At 44.5% G+C, this 27,860-nt stretch overlaps 1 protein-coding gene and 1 non-coding gene across 4 annotated transcripts; both read left to right on the top strand.

Annotated features, from left to right (window-relative positions):
• The first annotated feature begins 1,302 nt into the window (after window positions 1-1,302).
• LOC4348510 (uncharacterized) lies at window positions 1,303-27,084 on the top strand. Of its 3 annotated transcripts, none has more exons than XM_066304596.1 (6): window positions 1,303-1,472; window positions 1,916-1,989; window positions 24,795-25,736; window positions 25,852-26,007; window positions 26,429-26,551; window positions 26,671-27,084. In XM_066304596.1, exons 1-6 carry the CDS (start codon window positions 1,328-1,330, stop codon window positions 26,686-26,688), a joined length of 1,458 nt encoding a protein of 485 aa, XP_066160693.1. In that variant the 5' UTR covers window positions 1,303-1,327; the 3' UTR covers window positions 26,689-27,084. The 3 variants fall into 3 exon arrangements, with proteins under 3 accessions (XP_066160693.1, XP_066160692.1, XP_025876418.2); XM_066304595.1 differs by having other exon boundaries at window positions 26,429-26,587; window positions 26,671-27,035; XM_026020633.2 differs by having other exon boundaries at window positions 26,429-27,052.
• LOC112936713 (small nucleolar RNA R71) lies at window positions 20,118-20,224 on the top strand. Its single transcript, XR_003239137.1, has one exon. It is a non-coding gene; the product is annotated as a small nucleolar RNA R71 (small nucleolar RNA).
• Window positions 27,085-27,860: the final 776 nt, after the last annotated feature.

The following is a 27,860-nucleotide window of genomic DNA, read 5'->3' as shown; positions in this document are numbered from 1 at the left end:
ATCCTTTCCGAATTTACTATGAACTACTACACATAACTCCGCCCAACTCTCAACACTATGTAATTCCTCATAAGTTTGCAACCATATGGCAGCATTGCCTACAAAATATAAGGTGGCAAAAGAAAACCAAGTCTCAAAGGGAACAGGGTACATGCTATAAAGTACTTCTCACAGTTTGTCTTCCACAATTTTGGGTTATCGCCATCAAACTTTGGGAAATCAGTTTTAGGAAGCCTATTTCCCCCAAATCGTCCACTACTCTGTGAGTTCCCTACCCCCCGATCAGAGCTCTCCCCCAAATCGAAAAACACAGGTGAGTTATGCCGTAGAGGCTTACCCTTTTCTAGGGTTCGATCCTAAGCTGAAGCGGCCTTGGATGCGAAACACTGGGTTTGCTCGTCAACGCGGTGCCCATTGGGCGTGGCTGACAGATCTGCTGATGTAGTCGGCTTCACCTCCAGCAAAGTCACCCGTGACACCAATCCCTCCACTGCCAAGTTCAAACCCTTGATTCCTGCATCAACGTTAGGAATCCACTTCTCCAAACCTTGTAGCGAACTCAGAAGTTGGCCGATGTTGGTGGTAAGCTCGTCAACCCTCGAGCTCAGCATCTTCGAATCCTCTTCCGCCGCCAGCATTCTCTCCGTCAAGGTGGCTTGATTCTTCTTCCTCGCCAGGACGAAAACTGCTCTGATACCAGATTGTCACGAACTCGAGCTTCTACGTTGCACTTCACTCAATTTGTGGCTGGATAGCTTAGGAATTGAGGAGGAATTTGGGGATTTAGAGGAAGAACAGAGAGAGTTTGAAACAGAGAGAGAGAGATTGGTTTCATATTTTCCTTATTTTTCATCATGCACTAACCAGGTGGCTACAGCTGGCTAAATACCCAGTCACTACCAACCAGACAACCGCTAGCCCAACACGGCGGCCCAGTTAAGCAACAACCCCGTATTAGCCCAATCAGTACAATGACCAGAAGTTTAAAAGACATACAGGACTCAGCCAAACACAATGTATCAACAGTCTACAACTTGATGCTAACACTTAGTTGAAAGAAGATGTAGGCCCATTGCTGAAGAATCAAAGCCGTCCGATGAATTTGGAGTACGGATTGGAGCACTGCGGATGAGCGGGCAAACCGCGTCCAACCCGAAGAATCAACTCACCGCGTTTTATGCCAGCACATACAACCCCCTTACCGCATTTTATGCCAGTACATGCAGCCCCCTTACCACAGGAGGCCACTTGGCTGTACGCATGACTAGAATGGATTTAGTCTACAACAAATACCTCGATCTCGATCTGTTACTTTCTCGTGAAATATATGCATATATACACGCCGATTTGTTTGAGTGTACGTCCGTCCGTCCCCACCAACCGGCAGCTAGCGCCGAGAATGATCCAGCGCGACTTGTGCTCTTGGCGACCGCCGCCGCCGCGTCGCCGCCGGCAGCCATACCCACGCGCAAGTGCGTACGTCCGTGAGTTGCCTCCCTGTTCATTTTTTGTTCTTTTTCTTTTCGGGGTTGGTTTTCCTGCTCTGCCTGATACTCAACGGAGGGAGTAACATTGATTATTGTGATCTGATTTACATTTATATATATGGGAATATATTTGAAAACATATATTGTTCTTTCAGCCTGCCACGTTCCGAAGTCATAGTGAATGTGAAAAGCTGTTATATCTATGATCTGGTTGAAATTTCGTTTCAGAATTTCCGTAATTTTGAACCCCTGGCAAATCAAATCGAGTTAAATTGTGTTAAAATTTCAAAAAATTTTGGTCCAAAAGTTTTTCAATTTTTTGGTTCTACCAAAATGACCGGAATTTTCGCCGAAAACGAAATTGCAAACCCGGTCTATGATATACACCAGATTGTAATTATCCCTACCGATGTCATGATTTGCTGCAGATGGAAGAAGTGATCCACCGTCCTGCAGCCAACCAGGCGCTGACACGACAATAACGAACATGCAACTTCCGGAGGTATCTTATTTATCTCTTCTGAAACAGAGAATTAAGAAAACGTCCTTTTAGATAGAGAAAATCTAATGAAATGTTATTGACAAATACCCTAACCCTAGAAATACCATCGACAAAAGCAATTTTCTTATAATACCGTTGCACAAGCCTTTTTCTTCTAAAAATACCATCACCCGTCAACTCTACACCGTTACAACCGTTATTTTTTTTTATAATGACCAATTTTGCCTCAGTGCAAAAATATACCCAGTTTTCACTGTCAAAGAAAAAAGAAATTTCTAACCCTAACCTTACCCTACCGTTACCGATCCCGATCCAGCGCTTTCTCGGCAACGGTGGCTCGGTGGCGGTCCCCAGCGGTGGCCGTGGCGGCGCTATGCCAGCGGTCCACGGGAGCGGCGCGGCATGGCGCAGCGAGGAGGACCACGGCGGCAGCACGGTAGAATGCGGCGAGGAGGTCCATGGTGACGGCGCAGTAGGACGCGTCGAGGAGGTCCACGGTGGCGGCGGCTAGCAATTGGTCCTCCTCACCATTATACCCATTCATCTCACCATTCACCCCAATTATATTCCCCATTCTGAAACCAACGACATGGCGGCTGCGGCAGTGCGGCGGTGGCGCACGAGCGAGCAGCAAGCGGCACACCGATTGGGCGAGGCGAGGAACAGAAGATGCCCGGGCTGCTCTAGGAGGGCCGGCACACCGAGCATCAGGCGTCGGCCGCGGCTACACAAAGCAGCCCAGCGTGGAAAGCAGCAGGCGACGGTGCTGGCCGGTGAAGCTTCAGCTCCGGCGGCAGCGCGCGAGCAGGTGGGGGCAGAGCCCGTGACCCCGGCAGCAGCATGCGAGCAGGAGCAGTTCTAGCGGCAGTGCGTGAGCTCGCGGCGTCGGCGGCCCTGGCAGCAGCACGAGAGCAAGCGATCATTTGGGCGGCGAGCACCTCGTCGACGAGACATCTCGTTCACGGGCAGCTAGCAACTTGTCTTGTTTCTCCTTTTCCTTTTCCCTATTTGTTTATCTTTATCTTTTTCCCCATCTTTGCAAGGAATTTATTTGTTGATCATTTTCCTGGTGAATGTGATGAATATTTTTGGAATATTTTTTTGCACCCGTTGCATGTTTGTGAAAATCCTGTCAAAAATCTATCATTTTTCAGAGTTGGTCACATTTAGAGAAACGCAAAATCTAAACCGAGAGTGCTCTCCATTTAGTGTTAAAGAGCGACACACTTATTCGTGAGAGAAAGTCCAGTGCTACTAGTACGTGAGAGAAGGTACTGTGCTGCTAGTACAGCTATGTGAAAAAAGGTCTAGTCGTTACTAGTGCACACAATGCATGTCTATTTTTTTTCTTTTTATAGAATTTTCTCTCAAATTACTTATCCGATCTACAATCTGGTTATAACATTATGTTCGTTGCAATTAAATCTTTACTACAAGATCTTACATAATTATATTACGATGAAAAAATATTTATATTTATAAATTACTTTTATTATATACGTAAGTTACTTTATCATATATATAAGATACTTTTTAGATTTGACTAAATTACTTCTATACATTCATAATGCTCAAAATTGATTATTTTTATTATTGTTTTTAGTTAATTCTATATTTTGTGGACTTTATAAATTTCTCTACACTTTACTTGCAAATTTACTCTACATAGTTTCTTATTTCAGCTCACTCGTAATATAATTATTTCTACTAAAGAGAGTTACTCCCTCTGTTTCGTAATGTAAGTCATTTTAGCATTGCCTACATTCATATAGATGTTAATGAATCTAGATATAGTTCTAAATTAAAGTTACTTTCTTTTTGTTATAAGTATAATATATGTAACTTACTTTTAAGCTTTACTGAATTTACTTTATATATCTAATAAGTAACTTAGTGAAATCTAGAAGTAATTTAGACATATCATAAAAGTAATTTATAATTTTTCAACAAAATATAATCATGTGAGAACTTGTTGCAAAGATTTAATTGTTACGAACACAACGGTGTAATCGGATTATAAATCGGCTGAGTAATTTAAGTGAAACTTCTCAAAGAACAAAAAAAAAACATAGATATTGAGTGTACTACTAGCTATTTTTTTGAAAGAAAGGTGCCTCTCTTTAGCACTATCTAGCTAGCACTCTCGGTGTAGTTGTGTGTCCTTAGAGAAATATACAAATCTTATCAGAAAATGATATGCTGTGTTAGAGGGTGTATACGTCTTTTTATGCTTAGGGGTAAGATTGTCTTTACATACAACTTAATGGAAAGATGCTAACAACAGTTTGACGGTGATAGTATTTTTAGGAGAATGAGGCTTATGCAATGGTATTTTTAGGAAGTTATCTTTATCAATGCTATTTTTAGAATTAGGGTGTTTGTCGATGGCAATTTATAAATTTTCTCTTTTAGATAATGCATGGAAGGTAATGTCTACTACGGAGCAGACATCAACACGGCTCGGAAAGGCCCTGTCCTAACCGAAGTTGTGACTTATTTTTGCCAATTCCCCTTTCATAATACTTCCTCAATCTTATTTTTGATCATCTGTTAAGCAAATAACACCAACAGCAAGGAATATAAAATATTTTTCATTCTCAAATTAAGCCGCATTGATTAAGGTGTTTCTATCGTTTCGTATCTCGTAGATTGCTCATGTTTTAAATATTACATGTCATTGCAATAGAAATTAACATTGGTTGGGTACATGCAGTATATTCAATGATACTCATTTGCTCTTAGCACAAACAAACGAAGATGCACTTGGTAGAGAATAATCATTTTTGGAAAGATCTTAAAAATCTTAGGGAATGATCAAAATGGGATGCAGAAATTAAGTACTACCCATTTCTTGTTATAAACTGCCAATGGAGAAATTAACCGATCGAAACGATAGGCTGGACCGGACTGTCCTATAAGTGGCATATACATGCCGTCTTGTTTGTTAGTACTGAACCAGCGGCGGTGATGAATGTACTTGATCAAGATGATTTTTCCAAACTTCGTACGTCGTCAGCGCATCCCCGTAGCACTGGCCTGTCCAAATTGTATCCATTTCGTCCGTCCGCTGCGTTCGTGTTTGCTCGCATCTACATCCGTGTCTGTCTACAGTATATCTACGTATTTGTGTCAGCCCGAATCCCGGCGCTAATCCCATGGCGATAAGCATTGGAACACCGTACCATCCACGTGGAGTCCAGCATATAATATGTTGCTTGATGCGCGGGCACGCTCAATATATAACGTCTACTTGATAATAAGTTGAAACCCGGTATTAGTTATGGTGTTTGCTATAATGTATATGATAAGAGAAGGCATTAGCTTAGGTTCCACCGGTCCCACTTAATTGTATGGCATGTGAGAGAAGAGAAAGTATTGTTATTTTATTCTTAATGGGTAGGCATTATGCATATGGATAGCTCATCTTAAATACTACTCTATCCTCTCCTATTACTACATTGTGGCTGTGCTAAGATTGTATCTCAAGTTTGTTTGCCCTATGTATGAGTTAATCAAACAAGCGGCTTCACTGCCGAAGATATATATAAAAATAATACTAATGGACAAAGGTATCTTCCTTAAGTTTACTTAACATAAAACTAAATTTTGAATAGTAGATACTCCATCCATTTCATATTATAATATAATATTTTAGCATATCCATCTCTTAACTATCAAACTTTAGATCTACTCTATAGGAGCGAGACCGTTAGAAAAATTGATTTTACCGTTAGAAAATTAATTATGACAGTTTTTCCATCAGAAATAACCTGTCAAAAAAACTCTTTTTTGTGTGTGAGTCGGATATGTATCCAACAGAAAATATAGCGGACCACAAGCCAGTAGCTCTCAAGTTTAATAGTGCTTGCGTAGATTTAACATACATGTAAATTTGGACATGTACATATGTGCTCACCAGTAATCATCACTTTTGCAAATTATAACACAAATTACTGACCACATACGACTTGCTCTTCCTCAATCCGTCTATCCTTATCATCGTAATACTCCCCTCTTTTCTCGTTCTCTATAGGTATATGACTAGTAGAGAACTGATCTTTTCTGTGGTATCCAAACTCACAATTATCCTGGTTACATTAAAAACCGGTACTAAAGTTGCAAGCCCCTAAGGACTAAAAATTGATATTTAGTCCTAGGGATGCGAGCGGGCTGTTAGAATAGGTGTCGAATATACTAGTCCTATTTGGTTATAGTTGGACTTGGAGTTGTAATAGGTTTTAGGGGTGGAGTTAGAGTAGAACTCTGTAAGCCGACAACTCTATTAAATCGATAGGGGGCAACCACAATGTGTTGGGTTTAGTCCCACATCAGTAATTGATGATGGGGGAGCATGACTTAAAAGGTGGGGGCGGTACTCACCCATTAGACTAGTCTTTTGGATTGTATAGGCCCAGGACCTAAAGTTGTGGATCCGGTTGGGCCTGTGGGTGGAGCAGGCCCAATGTGACCTGGGTGGCCGACGGTTGGTGGGCCGGGCTACGTACTCTAACAAGTAGTATCAGAGCCCAGGTTTGGAACCCGGAACAATTTCCATGGGTCATATGGGTTGACATAACGGGGGAGATTGTTAGGCCCGAGGCCTAGGTAACAAGTCTTCGGGGTCACATGGGTTGATGTGACGGGGGAGATTGTTGGGCCCGATGTGTGACGGGGGAGATTGTTGGGTTTAGTCCCACATCGGTAATTGATGATGGGGGAGCACGACTTAAAAGGTTGGCGGTCCTCACCCATGAGACTAGTCTTTTGAGTTGTGTAGGCCCAGGACCTAAAGTTGTATCTCCGGTTGGGCTTGTGGTGGAGCAGATCCATTGTGACCTAGGTGACCGACGGTTGGTGGGCTGGGCTGCGCACTCTAACACAATGTAACCATGGTGACTACAATGTATACAATGTAGCGTAGACACGTAGGGACATAATGACGGCGTGGCCATGGACTCGTAGCGGCTAGGAGCTATATTGATTGGGAAGGAGCGCCCATAATCATAGCCACGATGATGTAGGCTTCGGCTGAACCTCGTCAATAAATATCGTGTGTTCCTGTGTCATCATCTGACATATCTTAGGTGATCAATGACTGAAGTGATCAGGAAGGCTAGTCATCGTTCTGCTATACCGACTAACTTTTATAACTGAAGCGAGTGGAGGCACGGACAGACAACATTGGTGTTGTCCTATGCCGACGGCGTGCACAAGCTGACGAGCAAAGGCACTAAAAGCATATCAGAACAGAAGGTTTCAGTATTGAATCAAGAAGACATGTGGAGGAGGAAACACGAGGGGTGATCGTACATTAACAGGAGATCGTCAGCCGTGGCGATGAGATTGATGGCGACAACGAGGACATTGCGGAGGTGACGACCTCGCTCGCGATTAGACCGGTGATGGTGGAACGTGACCGGAAGACATGGCCGGGGGTGGCCGAAGGCGTTCGAAGAGATTGGAGGGGTAGCGTCATGGACGCCCAACGCACGCGGTGGTCGTGGATCTGCGGCGGCAGGGAGGCTAGCGGCGGAAGGACGAAACCGCGAGCGTGGCGCGGCGCGGCGGACGTGGAGGGCCGAGACGACGGGATCGTGGACGGTGAACATGAGGGCTGCGACTGTGATGCGTGCTAAGGCACAGACAGCATATATCTGTACGTGCTGCACACGCACATGAGATGCATGCGACGAATCAAACAATTAAATATGCAAAGTAAACAAACAAACTACGGTTTGCATTCAAATTAATTGGTGTATTGGGCATGTGCTTGGTCAAAAGCATTGATTACGTGGCTTGGGTGCAGTACGCATGCAAGCACAAGCTGATACGGACTTGCATATACAGCAAGGCAACAAACCGTAGATGGGAGAGACTTTGCAACGAGGAAACAGCACAGAGATTAAAGACCGTCCTTGTCGCCACGAGCTCAACCCATCCTTGTTGCGTCGCCGTCTTCGCGCCAGCTAGCTGCCACTAGTGGCGTTGTCGAGGCAAGAGGATGAGGAGCTCTGCCACGAGCTCTCGCCCCTGAACTCGTGGGCGGTGCCAACGAGGGGTCACCGGGTCAGCTATGAGGAGGATGCCAACGCACGTCAATCCGCGGGCGCACGTCATCCTGGCTTTCACCACATCATGCATGACCTCCTTTTCTTTAGAGCCTAATGCACCCGCATCATCAACGGCTCCGAGGCCTTCCAGTCACGATCGATCAAGGTGGCTATGGTCATATACTTTTTATCGATGGAGATGCGGGGTGGGGCTTCGCCAGAGCTCGCTAGTCGGCCTCCTTGCAGCCAGCCCCTTGATGGGGAGAAGAACTACGAAAAGAACAAGTTGGAAAACGTAACGGTGATGACACGGTTTTAATTTTATTAAAATTTCAGTGACACCCACACGGTATCATGAATAGCAATGATTTTTTTTTTTCAAATCGGAAAATTTGCAATGACATGATGCCATTAACCCTAAACAAATAGACAGCCTTTTAAATATGTTTATTCAAAACCATTTACTTGCTTGAATATATGTTTTATAGGTGACAATATATTATGAAAAACATAATTTGTATCTTCTCTGTAACACTTTATATGTAAGCAAACAAGTTTTTTCACCTTGTTACCTAAATCAACCCTAGAGACATACGACTAGGTTAACGCTCACGTCGCTCCAGCCCCAGAGGCGACGCGAATGCCCCCGCACGCGACGGCCGCCGCCGCGCCTTCCCCCTCCCCTCCGCCTCGCCGCCGCCCGAGTGGCCTGACAGAAAGCCTGTCGGGCGCAAGGACGGCGGCGGCGGGGCTTTTCTTGAAGTGATGCCGCGGCTAGGGCATCCCGGCGCCCGTGGTGGAGGCGGCCAAATCCGGGGCGGCGGCGGCAGTGGCGGCGACAGGGCGTACAAGGTGGTGCTAGCGGTAGTGATGGGGCGGACAGGGCAGAAGCAGCACTGGTGGCGGCGACGACATGACTGAGGCGGAGCAGGCAGCGGGAACGGGGCGGGCTCGCGGCGACGCCAAATCTGACAGCCTCCTCACCAGATCTGGTGCCTCCCAGTCTGGATCTGGCCTATCCGGCGTTGGAGGCCGGAACCCATTCCTCAGCTCATGGCAGCGGCCGGCCAGCACGTCGACGACGGTGGCAGCCCTGTGTAGAGGCAGGGAAGGAAGAGACGAAGGTTGTGTGTGGGCGTGTTGGTTTCTTATGACCATAGATAAATCTGCAAGCGCATGAAATACCGCTATAGCACTTCACCTTTGGGTGACCCCAAAAAGGATATCGAACTCAGGGAACATGCGTAATCTACCTAAGGCTAAGACTATCCAAGGAGAACAACAGTAGTGGAAATGATTAGTAATAATCCTTACCACTAAGTTGGATACCATATTTTATTTCATTATATGCAGGCATTGACGGTCAGATATTATGATTTAAGGATCATCAATAGGGCGTAGCATCGGCGGTGCAAGGAGGCACAGCCGGCGTTGACGGAGGCCGGCACGGTCGGAGGCAGAGGAGGCCAGCTCGCGCTCGAGGAGGCATGGTCGGCGCTCGATGGAGGCCAACGCAGAATTGGCGGCATACGGAGGCTAGCTGGCGGGGGGGCGTCGGTGCAGTAGTGCCGCGCGTCACTGGAGGTATTGACGGCGGTGGAGCATTGGTGCTTCTGCTGTGGACTCGTAGGCGGTCGACGGCAGGTGAAAACCTAGCACGGCCTTGGCCGGGCCAGCAACGACGATGCTTTCGAGCGTCTCCCCTCTTGAGGGCATTGTCGTGCCGTTCCAGCTCCTCGAGTGGGAATGTCGGGTGAAAATCCAGTCTCAGCTCTCTTTGAGGCCTTGATGGATGGTGGCAGCGGTTCATCGTTGTTCCTCTCCCTTGATGCGTCGTCTTGGAGGCCCCTTGTTGAATCCTTCAAGACAAGTGATGCAAGCTTGTTCACTAGATGCATGTCCTCTTGTGTCGGTGCCCTAGCTTATGCAAGTTGGCCACATTGGTGGGCTTAGGGGGGAGAGTGGTTCTATCTTCTCTCTCACCCTCTCTCCCTCAATCCCAAAGAGGTGGCTAGAGTGGAGTTTGTCATTTGTTGTTAGGGTTAGGGTTTGGGCGATCTCGGTTGTATTTCCTTTGTTGGCTTAGCGGCGGTCGGTCATGCTTAGTGGTGGCCGGTTTGGTGCTATCCTTCTCCCGAGTATGTGTGTTGGTGCTGCCTGTGTGTGGGTGGTGGCTATATTTTTTCTTCTTTTTCTAGGTTACGACCTCCCAGCATTGTAATCCTATAATTTTTTCCTACTGTATCAATATGAACTTCACACTGTCTGGTGCGAGTCGTTCAACAAAAAATCAACCACATCAATATTTGATAATTATAAAGGTTAGTATAGTTTAGTGTTACCAAAATTTGATAGTGTTGAAAGCATTTGGTTTCAGTGGTGTTTTTAATGGTAGAAGCTTCAAAAATTATCAAATCTTGACATCGTAGGGTGTGTTTGGTTGCTCATATCCCCCTAGCCTGACCGATCTCTCTCATCAAGGATGAGTTTGACCTGACTAAGTGGATATATCTGGTAGTGGATACACACAGGAGATTTTAGTTTTAGAAAACTACGATTCATCTGTACTTCTATACTTATCATATATATGCTTACAACATAGGACTTAGTTCTAAGCACTCAAGTACTATCGAAAAACCACTCCCTGCTAATATGCCAATTGTTGGTAATTCTTACGGTCACAGATAAAATCCGCAAGCGGAAGGATATACCGATGTAGCACTTCCCTACGGAGTATTTCAAGGGTATCGAATCAAAGGGAAAGTGTGTGGTCAGATCTTCCTCCGGTTCATTCAAGGACACCAAGCGAAGAATAGGATAGGATAGAGAGGATTTATCAGTGAGAAACAGTGCCTAGGGAAAGCTTAAGTTTAATCCTAACGCAATGCTTCAGGCATAGGCAACCCAGTGTTCCCAGATGTCACTCTACTACGTACCCAGATAGGGAGGACTTAAGTGATCTCGAGGGCTGTCACCACCTCTACACCTACCTCAAACGTACTGTGGGATACGCAGCAATTACTAGATAAGAATTACCTAAACACCACGTCTAAGCAATTAGTATCTACTTTAGTATTTATAACTCACCAAAGCAATCACTATATTTTAGTTGACTATAGTGAACAATAATACCATATGCTATTTTGGAACTAAACAGGAGATAATTCTCACATGATAAATCTAAATTACTCAGAAAGAATATTATATTGAAATCTGAGTAATAAACAGAATAAAATAAAATGCGATAAGATTACCGACAACTCCGGAATTCTTCTGACTTCTTCTACTCTTCTCTCTTCCTATTCTAGTATACAATATAGTACAATAGAGCCTCTTATAATTCAGCTCAAGCTTAGAAGTGTGTGTGTGAAGTGAGGGAGTGAGGTCTATTTATAGGGCAGTTATGACAGTTGTGAGAAGGGGAAATGTCCGAACGGCCCCACAACCGTCATCAGGGAGAGATCTGGAGCGTCCATGCCAAAACCTGGGATCAACAATGATCACCAGGGTTCGACCGAACCTGGTCTGGGCCCCCCTGGCCTGGCTTTCGGCCCATCTCCTCTCCTGGTTCCCCTCTATCCATTTCTCGGAATTTTGGGCTGATTCTCTAGTATTTTGATAAAGTTCACAACCCATCCTTGTGTGGATACATGTTTCTCCTCACTTTAGTCTGATTTCCCTCCCAACTTCGGGGTTTAACACCTGCATACAAATATACACCAACACCTATGGAATATGTGAGATTTAACACCTATCACTATGTTGGATATTTTATAATCTGAACTTTATACAGATGTTGGCGGTATAGGATCAACATTTAATAACCGCCAGCAAACCCTCCCCACACTTAGCTCTTTACTCGACTCTGAGTAAAGGTCAGTGTAGAATGAAATTCTCCAAGATATAATTCAATCATATAAATTATTCAAAACCATACCAGTAAATAATATCACTAACTCCCTCGGGACTCTCACTCTACGGATGAACAAGTTGGAGCTAGAGCAACCTATAAAGGTCATCGGACCGTTACCGTACCATGGATCGACTAGGCTAGGATGAAGCAGATATACAAAGTATATACTACTCATAGAACATATAATCAATAAAGAAATATATAAACCATGAGCATAAATAAATAAATAAAATAATTCTATTAATTCAACTATAGTCTTACACAAAGAGGAAAGTACTAGAGATGTACCTAGAACTCCAAGAGGACTATAGGACCAAAGCTCCTAAGCTTTATTCCTACTAGAAACTATAACTATAGAGAATATAAAGTGAAAGAGGGAATTTCTTCTTGAGCTGTGTGTTAGAATTGAGGGAGTGAGCTCCTTAAATAAGCTTCTTATGACGGTTGTGTGGCAGTTAAAGCTTAGGAGCTTTAATGGTCATTGGGAGCCAATAGGTAATCTACATGTGGAGAGTGGAGATGGGCCGCCGCTATGACGGTTCGGCCGAACCGTCGGCACCGCCAATCTGCACCGACTTTTCCGAGTGGCTGCCTAGTGAACCCCTTGCTCGGTTCCCGGGTGGTTGGCCTCACTCTGAGTAGGTCTGAGCTAACTTCTGGGCCCCTCTATCTGTGTGCTCCAACCTGATTCGCCGGAGGTGTGTTTCCTTGCGTGCCAACTTCATTTCTCCTTCACTTTAGTGTATAATTCCTGCATCCATGTTATTTCTTCAATCCTAATACAACTACATTATTTATTATTGGTATACGTGTAAGAAATGCAAATTTTCCCTTTATTCATTGTGCTAGTTGGCTGTCGAAATTGGTATTGAACGACCGTCAACAGTATCCTATTCGATGTGACTCTAGAATAATATGGAATCAGTCTATTTTTCCTCCATCAACTAATGCCCCTAGTTGATTCAGATCCCTCAACCGCAAAGCTAGGCATAACCCGTCCCCTAACTCCCAAAACCGTGGCAAATTGACTCCCCGGGTGGTTTCAGAGGCAGTTTCGTCCGATATCGCGATTGACTCGCTGAGTCATCCAGTGGGACCTACTTGTCAGCGGCCTTCACCTCATCCCATCTTCTGCCTCACCTCTCCCCCTCTCCCTCTTTCATTTCTTCCTATTCTCTCACCTTCCATTAGCATAGTGACCCAGCGGAAGTGAACTGGGAAGGAGCTTGTCGGCCGGCCGCGCGTAGAGTGTAGCTCGTCGGCCAACTGCGCGTAGGGAGCAGTGTTGGTATTTTTTAACGACATTACTAGAAATATAATTCCCAGCAATGGCGCAGAAATACTTCTGATACATTATGGTTACAGAGTTCATCCGCAAGCGCACGGATATACCATTGTAGCATTTCACTTGAGAGTATTCCAAGGGTATCGTATTTATTTTATCCCGTAGGAAGATCATGTAGAGAGAACTTGACTAATAATTTATGTATTACTTGTGATAATCATATTCTAAGTAGGGGTTAAGATAATCCAAGGGTAGAGTGACACACAAGCATTAACTAGTCATTCTCATGATATATTATCTAAGCTAAGTGGAAAGAAAAGAGAAAGAAAATATGTTATTATACTTCTAGCATACATAGTATACATATATTCTAGTTAACCAATATACTAGCTAATACCCTCTATCCGATGCCCTCCTGGTACTTCGAGTAACCACCCCTGACTGCCGAGTTCCTTATGATAGCCCATCATGACCATACAACCGGGGCTAAATACGGAGGAATACCCTCCCCAGGGAATTAACTTAGGATTACGTACACGCGCGGAGGAATACACGTACTGAGTTGTCACCATCAGCGGCCCACCTCTCATCCGCAGCATATAACCCCAAATAATGATATCACGTAATCTAAACACCACGTCTAAACTACCAGATACTACTCTAATATCATCGTCATGACATAGAGTAATTGCATAAGCAAACATTATACCCGCACCAAAGCATCTCCCAGATAAGTTAGCCGTATATTCAGTATAACAAGAACATAATGTAAAATAGATATTCATATACTTGGAAAGTATTTCAATACCATAAATGTATATAGAAGAGTATTCTAATAAAAGTACAAAGCTTACAACAGAGGAAAGGAAAGCTACTAGAACAATACACGAACTCTTCCGAAGGCTTTCGGACTCCTAATTTCTACTTTATTCCTATTCCACTAGCTAGATACTACTAAACTAAACTTGAGAGAAATGAGAGAGCTCTTGCTTGAGATGTGTGAGTGAAGTGAGGATGAGAACTCCTTTTATAGCCTCCCAATGACGGTTGTGACGGTTGGAATGGTCGGAAATACCCTCTAGCCGTCATTGGGGGCTAATCCACACCATCCTGGCGAAGCCCTGGATCGCATGGCACTGAGGAGGGTTCGGCCGAACCCCCTGGTTCGGCCAAACCTAGGGCCGGCCCAATCTAGCCCAATTTTGGCTGGCGGCCTCCTCCGTTGTTCTTCTCCGTAGACTTGTGAATTTTGGCCCAGTTTGTCATATCAATTCTGAGTTCTTGGCCCATTCATACATATGTCTGGTTCTCAACATCGTCCGATTGATTTATCATCTGTGTTGAAGTCGATTCTCCTCCACTTTATGATTATTCTCTACAAAAGGTTAGTATACCTGATACTAGTGGAATATTATTATCCTAACATATATATGCATTGCAAGCATCACTGGTTCTCCTCTATTTTGGTAATATTGACGGTCGAAACTGATTGATAACGACCATCAACAAAACCCCCCAAGCTTGAACCTTTGCTCGTCCCGAGTGAAGGACGAAAGGAAACAAAGACTCGGTTGTTGATTAGGAGTTGCTATTATGCTGCATATCTCAAAGATACATGTGCATGGTATATGTACTCTCTCTCTCAGATTAAATAATCTTTGGCACGATGGCTTACCCTTACCCCTGATTCCTACGAGACACTGCTTCTCCTTGCCTTGGGTGGTTGAAAGACAGTATAGCAATTAGAGCACCAATCACCCAATATTCATTCAACTCTTATTCCGGAAGTTTTCAAATGATTTTCGCAAAAGAAACCCAAGTTCCTCAAATGATTCACTCAGTCTCTCTAAGTGTATCAATTTTTGATTCCTCACCAAATTTTGCCTTTTTGATTCCTACTCTAAAGTTTTGATATGTGGAGCTCGGTAGGGATCAAACATGGGATACTTGCATTCACATTTATTACTAAGTCAAAAACTTAGACTAAAGCAGATGACTAAACATACTCAAGATCAAGATCGTGCGATGTGTGTGTGGTACATGGTGGAATGGCACATGAGGAAACATAAAGAAAAGGCTTCTCCTTTGTGCATACTTTCCTCCCCAAAAATCCTTCTTTTATTGATTTGGAGAGGGCATGGCTACATTTTTTTTTCAGAACCATGCTCATACTTGTGAGAGCATAACTTTCTATTTTTTTTTCATAATCATGCCTTTCCCTCCTTCTCTCTTTTTTTTTAAAGGACTTTTCTTTCTAGGGGAAGAAAGCTCATGAAAGCATGGAGAATTTATTTAGGTGGTAATATGGAAATGGAGTGGTATGGAATATTTCTTAGCTCCCAATGTAGGAGTTTTGTATGTATATATGTGGGTGTATGATCTTGATCATAGAGCATGAGAAGTATCTACACAAGTCACAAGAGTTTGACCAAGTTCAATAGAATGACAAGCAACCAAAATGTATATGATTAAATCATGATAGCACATTTTTGGCTTTGGTAGGAATTTACATCAAATGATCAACTCTCAGTTTTATCATTTTGAAAGACAAAACATCCACGATTCAAGTCAAACTAGTATCAGGATCATAGCAACTCATATTTACTATCTCATATCTCGCAACAACTTAGACTAAGATCAGCAAGTGCAGCTCATTTACCTCAGGTTCCCAGATAATTATTGGCTACTCATATTTAACCTTTGAGAGAGCACTTACCATGAACCCATATATAAGAGATATAAAACAGAGCAACTATTCATCATTTCAACAAAGAGAACTAGCTTGTCTTACCTAGCATGACTCAAATCTATCCTATCTTTTTGGTATTTTCTATTTTACAAATTTTTATATTGCTTTCAGTTTATAAGATGCAATTGGAAAGCAAATTTGCAATTGGAAAGGGAAATATGCAATGCGATACAAGTAACCTCAGTGGGGGGAGAGATGTCTCTCCCCCAAGCTTGGCTTTCGCTCAGGGTCCTTGCTAAGGATTGAACCCCTGAAAACAGAAGTACGCTTGAAGGTCATCGTGTTGTTGCTACATCATGTTATTGAAGTTGGTGAACTATGCATCAGCAGATTGTTGCCACTCTTGCATTTGTGCTATGTGTTCCGTGAGGTTGTACTGGATCTCCCCCGTCTACATATCAAGGGTATCCATTCTCCTAGTGATTTCACCCAAGTCCCAAAGAAAGGAACTTGAGCGCCATTCACTTAGAGTTGGAGGCACACAACTTGAATTGGAAGGTTGGTTGTCCCCCCAATGTATGTCATGAGGCGCATGCCATCGGTCCTCACTGGCACTTGCCCAGTTTGAGACTCCGATGCTGTGGCGTGGAGTTTGGGTCCATCCGGGTGCATCCCCAGTTGGTTCCCAACCTTCCTCATACATCTGCACGAGTGTTGAGGATGATGAATTTTCTCGTTCATTCCTTGTCATGTTGCGCGTCTCCCTATATGCCTCACCTGCACGAGATTCTTCTATGGTCTACAAGGGAATGGTCAGTTCACGGCAATTGTACAAATGATACCCCGCATTTGGCAATAGGATTTCATTTCTACAACCGGGGAAAAAGTAAATCAAAGATCCATCTTCTCCATGTTTTAGAATATGCCCTTGCACTAGATAAGTCTCATCAATACACGGACGAGCGGCTGAGATAAAAGTAATTTGGTTGCTAACGACCCCTCGCCCATTTGCTATCCGAGTAATTAGAGAAGTGCACTCAACAGGAGCAGATAACTTTATACTTTCTAACCATTGTCTTATCATAAATTTCACAGGAGCAATTTTGATCTTTCTAACCAGGGCATACATGGTAATCAATTCATCCCTCCTAATGGGTCTAAGATCACCTCTAGGAAACAAAGTCATAGCAATCCATTTGTGCATGAGCCTAAGTGTAGGATTATGGATATTATTCATTCTAGGTTTTTTGCAAATTGGAGCACCAGAAGTATCTTCCCAAAACATATTTTTCTTGAACCCAGAAATTCCTTTCTGGAGATAGTTTTTACAGGAATCGTGAAAACCAAGAAGTGTGCTTAAGCCTTTCCATGTAAGTGTAAACTCCTCACGAAAAAAGCGAAAGGAAATTCCATCTTCTATTTCTTTCAAAGTGCACAGAAATTGCAAAGTAAGTAAACGAGAACTAGGCTCATCTACCATAGCAAATCTCTGCCAACCAACAGCTTTCCAAATAGCACGAAATTCAACATCCATACCTATCTTTTTCAGCAGCTCCGGAGAGTATTCTCGCGTGTGAGCATACTCCTGGTCGCTCAGCATGTAGTAGGCTTGTTTCTCCCGATCACTGACAAGGTCGAGGTCGGTGTCGTTCAGGAGTCGTCGCGGAGCTTTGGCGTCTTCTATCGAGACATCAGCTGATGAATGAGTACTAGACTCGTCATGACGTCTTGATGAAGAGCTGGACCCCTTGAACAGACGAGACAATCGCCTCCTCATTCTGCACAATGGGGCAAGAACAGACTAACTCGGCACGGGTTAAGAATGACAAAAATTTCACCCGTCGGTTAGTTTCACCAAAGCCACTTGTATATATGCAACTAAAAGTTCGAATTTGAGGAAAACTAGCAAAGCTTAAATGAACTTGAGAGCAAACCTTGAAGAGGGAATGAAAATGTGTTGAAATGGGGTGGAGTTCCCTCTCCCAGCTGGTTGGCTTAAGTAGTGCACCCACAACGGTCAAAACCGACCAGTGGGGCCCACTAGCCGTTGCCTCAAAGAGGGAGGCAGCCAACCATTGGCCTGGCTGGTTCGGCCGAACCCCTGGTGGGCCCAACCGGCCCCACTTTCGGTGCTGGGTTACAACGGTCAGTGTTGTCGTGGCAGTGAATTTTCGTTGAAAATTTTATTTTGGTTTGCTTTGAAAAATTCATTTGAAGAATTTCCTCAAAATTCAAAACTCCTAAATGCAACTTCGAAATTCAAACATGTGTTGATGCAAAAATTCAAATTGGTGAAAATAAATATGCGGATACAAACCAATTTACTTGTTGGTGAAGGTCGCGTCATTTTAAGTCCGACGTGCAAGACTGTACCTCCTTGCATTTTGGTGTGCGGATTTTTTACCCGTCTCCGGAGGTGATGGAGCGGGCGACTTTTGCTTTTCCTTCCACACCTTCCTTGGCTTTGGTGTGGAAGACGGCTTCCTCTGAGCCAACTGCTCTAGCTTCTTGGCCGGTATAGGTGGTTGTACCGGCGTCCTCCATTAACGGTTCCTGGGCATCGTTGTTTCCTTCTCCAGGAAATTCTGCATGAACTTCACCAGGCTGTCCGTCTTGGGTAGCTCCACTTTGACCACTTGAATATTCTGTGGGTTTGGCCGGTACTTGATTTTGACCTTGGAGCATTGTTCCGTCCTTGGTTGAAACTAAAACTTTTCCTCCTTCCCGTTGATATGAAAATGGATACTCCCCATTCCCACGTCAATGTTGGCTCCCGCGGTGCTAAGGAACGGGCGCCCCAGGATGAGCAGCGTCTCCTTCCCCGTGTCCATATCCAGCACCACGAAATCAACCGGGATGAAGAAATCCCGTATCTTGACTGGCACATCTTCCGCTATCCCTGCCGGGTAACGGACTGATGAATCAGCCAGTTGTAAGCGCATCGGTGTTGGTGCCAACACCGTGAAGTTGAGCTTGTCAAAGACGTCCTTTGGCATGACGCTGACATTGGCTCCCAGATCGCACAAGGCCTGGTCGAACTGCTGTGCCCCGATCGAGCAGGTGATCGTAGGACACCTTGGATCCTTCTTCTTCTCCGGGAGCTTGTGGAGTATGATGTTGTTGCATTGCTCCATCAGTTTGACCACCTCCATTGTTGGGAGTGGTCTCTTGTTGTTGAGTATGTCCTTGAGGTAACGGGCATATGTTGACAGTTGCATAGCGTCCAAAAGCGGCACGTTGATGTGGATCTTTAGGATTACTTCAACAAAACGAGTGAATTGCTTGTCCACTGACGGTTTCCTACTTCGTTGAGGAAACTACAGCACCCGTGTGTCGGAGTACTCCTGCGGCACGGTCTTTTCTGGCTGAACTTCCTTGTCAGCTGAGCCACTAGATGACGCTTCTTTTGCAATCCCGTTAGTTCCTGCAAGTTTAGGATACGGCGGATCACGAGTGGACTTACCTCCCCTCGTTGTGATCGCCTTGACATTCTCAATGGAGGAGTCGGGTTGCCCTGGAATTCTCCCAGTTTCATTTGCAGGGACTAAGAATGCCAACCGAGCTAGCTAGGATTCTATCATTTTGTTAAAGCTCAGTTGGTTTTGAAAAGCAGAAGCAAAGCCATCTAACTTGACGTTAATGTTCTCTAGGATCTTATTATTGGCAGCAAGCTTTTTGCTTAGCGCATAAGTGGTTTTAGCCTGCGCAAAAACTAGATCCTTCAAGGAGGGCTAGTTAGAAAAGTTACCGTTGTTGTTTCCTCCTAGATAATATGGGCGTGGTTGGTTCCACCCCTGACCTCCTTGTGGACGGTACCCGTTGTTGTTGTTGCCCATGTACATCACCTCCTCACGGGTTTCCCAGAATGACCCGTGTTGCCGCAGACCTCACACGTAACGTGCAAGTCCAAGGCCTTGACGGTGCCTTGTGGCCTTTTCTCGTGGTTGTCCAATCGTTTCATGAGGAGGTCCAGCTTGGCAGCAAGCAGTTCCGTCTCCTTGACGGTGTGCATACCTTGCTGACGGGTCTGGAGTCATTTTGCGCTCCAACCCATATTGGAGACCATCTTCTCTATTAAATCAACGGCTCCTTCAACCATTTTAGAAAGCTCCTCCAGCTGCCACGTCCAGGTGATCGCGGGACATTGGGGTCAGCCCATTGTAAAAGTTCTGCAGGATTAGCCAGTCGTCGATCCCATGATGAGGACAGGCGGCCACGTACTCCTGTAGTCGTTCCCATGCTTTCGGAATGGACTCGTCCCTTGTCTGCTGGAAACTCGAAATCCTCTTTCGAAGGGCATTGGTTTTACCCATCGGAAAGAAATTCGAGAGGAATGCCGTAGAGCATTTGTCCCAGGTATTGACAGCAGCACGGTTGGCATAAAACCACCGCTTCGCTCTCTCGAGAAGGAAGAACGGAAACAGGCTTAGCCTGACGGCGTCCGGACTGACGCCCTTGATGGTGTACGTGCTACAGATCTCCACGAACTATTGCAGATGAGCGTTGGCATCCTCATTAGGCTTGCCACAGAACGGGCTAGCCTGCGCCATAATGATGAGGTTGGACTTCAAGTCGAAATCCACGTCTCCCATGGCAGCGAACTTGCGGAGAGTCTTGTTAGCCATAGTCTTGAAGGTCAGTGGTGTTGGTACAGCTGGTTTCTCTATCAGTAGAGTTTTCTACGAAGCAGTGACTCGTGGCCTTACGCTCCGGAAGAAAGATTCTGGATTTTCTTTGAAGTTTTCCAACAAGTTGAAACCAGTCATGCACTACCCTGTTTTTACAACAAAAGTGAAAACAACCAAGGTTAGCCTGCAAAGGAAAATGATTATACAGAGGTAAATATAACGTATTAGTTCAGGTAATCTCTATTTTTAATCTTCCCCGGCAACGGTGCCATAAATGCTTGTTCTGCAAGCGCACGGATATACCATTGTAGCATTTCCCCTGAGAGTATTCCAAGGGTATCGTATCTATTTTATCCCATGGGAAGTTCATGTAGAGAGAACTTGACTAATAATTTATATATTACTTGTGATAATCATATTCTAAGCATGGGTTAAGATAATACAAGGGTAGAGTGACACACAAGCATTAACTACTTATTCTCATGATATATTATTTAAGCTATGTGGAAAGAAAAGAGAAAGAAAATATGTTTCTATACTTCTAGTAGACATAGTATACATATATTCTAGTTAACCAATATACTAGCAAATACCCTCTATCCGATGCCCTCCTGGTACTTCGAGAAGCCACCCCTGACTGCCGAGTTCCTTACGACAACCCGTCATGACCATACAACCGGGGCTAAATACGGAGGAATACCCTCCCCAGGGAATTAACTTAGAATTATATACACGCGCGGAGGAATACCCGTACTGAGCTGTCACCATCAGCGGCCCACCTCTCATCCGCAGCATATAACCCCAAATAATGATATCACGTAATCTAGACACCACGTCTAAACTACCAGATACTACTCTAATATCATCATCATGACATAGAGTAATTGCATAAGCAAACATTATACCCGCACCAAAGCATCTCTCAGATAAGCTAACCGTATATTCAGTATAACAAGAACATAATGTAAAGTAGATATTCATATACTTGGAAAGTATTTCAATATCATAAATGTATACAGAAGAGTATTCTAATAAAAGTACAAAGCTTACAAAAGAGGAAAGGAAAGCTACTAGAACCATACCTGAACTCTTCCGAAGGCTTCCGAACTCCTGATTTCTACTCTATTCCTATTCCACTAGCTAGATACTACTAAACTAAACTTGAGAGAAATGAGAGAGCTCTTGCTTGAGGTGTGTGAGTGAAGTGAGGATGAGAACTCCTTTTATAGCCTCCCAACGACGGTTGTGACGGTTGGAATGGTCGAAAATACCCTCCAACCGTCATTGAGGTCTAATCCATACCGTCCAGGCGAAGCCCTGGATCGGATGGCGCTGAGAAGGGTTCGGCCGAACTTGGGGCCAGCCCAATCCAGCCCAATTTTGGCTGGCGGCCTCCTCCGTTGTTCTTCTCCGCAGACTTGAGAATTTTGGCCTAGTTTGTCATATCAATTCTGAGTTCTTGGCCCATTCATACATAAGTCTGGTTCTTGACATCGTCCGATTGATTTATCATCTATGTTGATGTCGATTCTCCTCCACTTTATGATTATTCTCTGCAAAAGGTTAGTATACCTGATACTAGTGGAATATTATTATCCTAACATATATATGCATTGCAAGAATCCCTAGTTCTCCTCTATTTTGGTAATATTGGTGGTCGAAACTTATCGATAACGACCATCAACAAGGAGCTCATCGACCACCCGCTCGTGGCAGGAGCTTGTCAGCATGGCGTTGGCCGAAACCCTTCTCTAGCTGGACCGGCCTGCTCGCTCATCCCATCGTGATGAAGCATGGTGGTTGTCCATGCACCCAACGGCAAGCAGGAAGAGCACGCTGAGTGCCACGAGGAGCGCAGACCTAGCAGCAGCAGTGGGTGCCGTAGCCATGGTGGTGGAGAGGAGGTACGACTTGCACTTCTCGGCATTCACGTCATCCAGGCGCCACTCTCCCCGCTGTTCGAGCACTCCGAGATCCTCCAAGTAGACCCCAGCTGTGGGCCACACCAGGCGGGGTGTGAGGATAGTGGGTCTGGCGAGGTGTCGATCTGGATTATCAAGTTGTTAACGTCAAAATTTGGTGTTTAGAGACGCATCGGTTTTTTCCTACCTGGATTATCATTCGATCTGGATGATATTTTTTCCTACTTGATATTTCTATTCTATTTTAATTGCATTGTGTTTAGAGACATATCGGTTTAGTTGGTACTGTCTCGGGTCTTAGCCGTTATATCTCTATAATTACAATGTTGTTTTAAATAGATTTGTTATATCCATCACAATAGACAGATGTATCGGCTCATTGAGTATTAGATTATTATATACAATCTCGTGCTGGATCGATTTGGTTTGACCTACTAGATTGTTGTTCATAATCAAAATCGTTTTAAGCCGATAGGTTAATGCTAATGTTTCATCAAAGGGTTAGCCGATCTTATCTGGTGTGTTAAATTTCTCTTTGATGGTTTTACTCTTGGTTAAATTTAATACATAACCACCCTAAAAAACAATCAAAGGCTCGATTCTATAGATCTTATACTTCATTTCATACTTAGTGCTGCATCAATCGAATTTGACCTATGGAGTCGTACATGAAATTGTAAGATCCAACTTGCTCTTTGGTTGCCGATAAGCGTAGCATCGGGGTTTCAACCGATGAGTTATCTAAATGTTGCATCGGCTTATCTGGATTATATACAAGTTAATTTTAGCCGATTGCAGCAAAGCAGATTGGTTCATTACTTCATTATATTATCATCGGCTGATTGGATTGTTTGTTCGAGTTGTTTCATTGTTTATCTAAGTTTCAGAATACACATTGGACATATAGCCTATTATTCAAAACCCTATTGACATGGACTAACTATCACTACCTCAGCTTGTTAACCCATGGATTATTTGATCGGCTCTTTAGATCTCAATTCATCTATCTTGTCAGTTGCTGGATCAAACTGACTGGCACGCCTTCATCAAGGTTTAGGACCTACACCGCTAAGGAGATCTCCCAGTCCTTCGTATTTTTTCGCATCAACGCGGATCTAGGGAGGGCGCCGAGGCGTCATCGGAGAGGGGGGAGGAGGGGGTCATGGAGGGTGAGGCGGAGGCCGCGCATGCAAACCCCTCCACATCAGCAGGAAGGCCGAGGCTGCTGTCACCGCCACCTCCATGCATGGCCGGTCGCCGCCATCCACCTGAGAGAGAGAGATAGAGAGAAAGGTTAACTGACACGTGAGCCCGATATTTATTTTTACTGTTTTACTCACTGACATGTGGGTCTCATTTATGTCTGTTTTTATTTTAGTGCCACGAAGCACCATGTTGATGCCACATAGGATGAAGACAAAGTTAACCCATCAAGTACATTCCATGTATGATAAAACTGCTATTAAAACCACCGAGAGACTCTATTGGTATAGGTTTTTGAAGCTGAGAGAGGCATTATACCCGGTCTTACAGTTGAGGGATGCAATTCACCTTGAGGCAAGAATAAGAGAAGATAAATAGACTTATTCTAATAACTATTATACCTCCCCCCTCCTAGCCCAGCACCTCCCCCTCCCTGTCCCAGCCCACCCTAACCCAACCTAACCAACCCACACCATCCTGCCGCCTTGTCCCACACGTCTCCACTTGGCGCTATGCACCCCTGCCCCGATCAACGTATTCTCTCTCTCTCTATTTCTCCTTTTCTTTTCTCCTAATCATCGTGTACCTCTCCCTCTTCTTCCAATCTCCTCTTTTTTCTCCTCGTTTTCTATTTTTTTCCTCTTTTTTTTTCTAAAATATCTCTCCCTATAATTATTTTCCTTTTGAAGTTATCATTAAGGTGTGTATGCAGCAAGTTTGTTACTTTTCAAATACTTCCATCTAAAGGTAAAAAACTTTCACTAATTGAATAATCAAAATTTCAATCTTTGATCGATGACGTATAGCATAATGCAGATGTGTCAACTTAGGGAATAGTCACCCGATTGATTTGTGAGACTATGGGGAGATGTACATAAGGGATTCTTCGTGTCCACGTGAAGTGAGCGTAACCGGGTTCAATATTACATATGATTTATGATGTTATTTAATTTGTCATTATTTTGTTTTTCTTGTTTTGGTTTGTTGTTTAAATTGGTAGAGTTTTTATCAATCGTGAGAATTATTTTCAACTGTTGCAACACACATGTATGTTTGCTAATGACCAGAAAAGGCAAACTAATTAAATAACCTCGAGGTCGTTACATACGATGCAGGATATATGGCAGCACATACATTCCCGGATGCCGATGCGAGACGCCGCTCGTGCTGCCTGCGTGTCACACAGGTTCCTGCGTTTCTGGAGAGGCTACCCCACTGTCACTATCGATCAAGAAACCCTGGGATTAAGCTCGCAACGATTCTGGATCACGAGCGAAGACGAGAGAGGCGAGTACATCCTCACCAAAGCGCAGAAGGTTCTTGAGAGCCGTCTTTCCGGCTCCACCATTGTGCAGTCGCTCAAGCTTGATCTCTCCACCTTCCGGAAGGCTATAGTTAGTGCCACTGTTGCCGGTGGCCTCCTCGACTGCTGGCTCCGCGCCTTCGTGAAGCCCGGGATTGTGGATATCACTGTGTTACTCCCAAAGTGCGAGGACGACGACGACTGTTACTACTACTACGGTCATGATTGTCTGCCTGAGTACACATTTCCCTGCTCGCTTCTCTCAGACGATGAGGACAAGATAACGTCGCTTCAGTCTCTTTCACTGTCCTCCTGTGGCTTCCACCCTACAGAAGGGATGACCACACTGCTTGGCTGCTGGAAGAGCATGTCGACGGTGTGCTTGCACAGAGTCGCCATCACGGACGAGGAGCTGGGTTTCTTCCTCGCCGGCTGCCTTGTGCTGGAGCGGCTGGATCTGTCCTTCTGCAATTCGATAGGCGCCCTCAAGATACCTAGTGCACTCCGGCGGCTAAGGTCCCTACGGGTGCGCTCGTGCAGGATGCTGCGGACCATCGAGAGCGGCGCGCCGATGCTCGCCACGGTCTGGTACGACGGGTGGCCGCTGCTGAGGTTCTGGCTCGGTGGCGCGCTCGAGACGACGCATCTGGAGGTGCATGCCACTCGAATGGGGGACGTTATCCAGTATGCCGGCTCCAAGCTCCCCTCCGCCGCGCTGAATCTCGAAACGCTTGTGCTGTCGACTGTTTACGAGGTACCATTGCCATCAATGAGCGGTTGAGACTATTTTGTGCAATCATGCATGTTAAGCATGCATGGTTGCGTGCTCAGTAATTCAATGTTTTGATCTCTTTTCTTTTTTTGTTCAGAGGTTGAAGGCACCAGTGATGCATGACAAATTCCAACAACTCAAGCATCTCGTCATCTGCCTTGGCCAATCAACTATGTTTTGCGCAGGCTATGACTTTCTCTCTTTGGCTAGTTTCGTTGATGCTTGTCCTGCCTTGGAGACCTTCATTTTACGAGTCAATCCTCAGTCACAACTCTCAACTCTTTATGTAGAAAACCCCATATTTTATGGTCAAAATTGCAAAATAAAAAAAAATCACAAAACCATAGTTTTTATGTTTTATGATCTAAATGTTTTATAAATCCCCACAATTATTGAAATCTTGATTAATTCAAGAATATCTGAAGCAGTTTTTTTTTTTTTGCGAAGTAGTGAAGAGTTAAACTATCTACCTTAGTGAAGAAATTAATAATTATGGTTTAGAATTTTAATTAAATCCATGCTCAGCATTTACGTGGGTGGGGTTATGTAAAACTTTAGAACCGTAATATACTTAGGGTTTTCTGTAACTTTGACAGTAAAATATAGGGTTTTCTCAAATTTACTCTATAATTAATTTGTAACTTATGACATGTTAATCAAATTCATGTTTACAGATTGCATATGGTATCAGATGGTACAACGACCAGAACCGTGGGAATCCTGACGATGGAGCTTCATGTAGGGGGCGGGAGGCCAGCAAACTCCGCAATGGTGGCATCGTCGGCAACCTGAGGAAGGTGACCATCACCGGTTTCTGCTCGGCGAATAGCCTGGTCGAGCTGACATGCCATATCCTCGTGATCGCAGCGTTATCGCTCGAACACCTGACGCTTGACACCTCCCCTGGTTACGACAGGAAGTGCTCCTCCTATGATCGGTGCAGGAAGATGAGTACAGAGGCTCTCCGGGAGGCCGAGACAGCCCTCGCCGCTGCAAGGAAGTACGTTGAGCCGAAAGTCCCTGACAGCGTTAACCTGATGGTTCTTGGGCCCTGCGGCCGGTGTCACCTGGGCATGGAATACGGCAGTTAGCATTTTTCTTTTGTTATAAATGGGTTTATGAATGTTTTACCAAATAATAAGAACTACAATTTAAATATGCATGTTGCAAAGTTTGTAACAATCGGAATACGGATGTCGGATGGAGAGGGTACCGCTAAACGATTAATCGGAGTACGGACGAATAATCGGAATTTGACGGAAATTTAACGTTTTGAACAAATATATGTACATAACTCATAATAGCTTATTATTTTTTACAGATAAATGCATATAACTGTGTATATACCTATTATTCTTAAATAAAAATAAGGATAACATGATGTTAACTCGACATATAGTAAAATATAGGTCTGAACACTCGTAGTTGTGCATCAAATAGTGATAGGTTTGGTTCGTAATGCATAAAGGAATACCGAAAGCAGGTAACACTATATAAGTGACACTAAAACAAGGTCCCAAATTAATAAGATACGAGTTACTCCAAAGAATCATCATCAAGTGCAACATCATTATCTGAAACTTCAGTCTCATGATCATCATCGGAAGCAAGGAACTTATGTTCGGAGGAAGTCCGACGACATCCGTATTCCGTCATCCACAACACTAGCTGAAACGACTAATGTGCACCGTTTTGCTAAAATGTGGCGGAGAGGTCAGTGCCACCGTCTTGACATCTGAATATACGGCCGTACCAACCGTTATCCACAACACTAGTCCCGGAATGATCCGCGTTGCTGCAGACTCCACATGTGATGTGTGAGTCCAAGGCCTTGACGGTGCCTTGAGGCATGTTCTTCTCTTGATCGTCCAGTCGTTTCATCAGGAGATCCAACTTGGCAGCAAGCATTTCCGTCTCCTTAACATTGTGCATGTCGCGTTGACGGGTTTGGAGTTGTTCCTCGCTCCAACCCATGTTCGAGACCATCTTCTCGATTAAATCTACGGCGCCTCTAACCGTCTCGTAGAAGAAGGCTCCTCCAGCTGCAGCATCCAGGTGATCCTGGGACGAGGGAGTTAGTCTGTTATAGAAACTTTGCAGGATAAG

This window comes from Oryza sativa, chromosome 10, assembly GCF_034140825.1.
Source record: "Oryza sativa Japonica Group chromosome 10, ASM3414082v1".
Lineage (NCBI taxonomy): Eukaryota > Viridiplantae > Streptophyta > Magnoliopsida > Poales > Poaceae > Oryza > Oryza sativa.
This window is presented reverse-complemented; position numbering and strand designations above follow the sequence as displayed.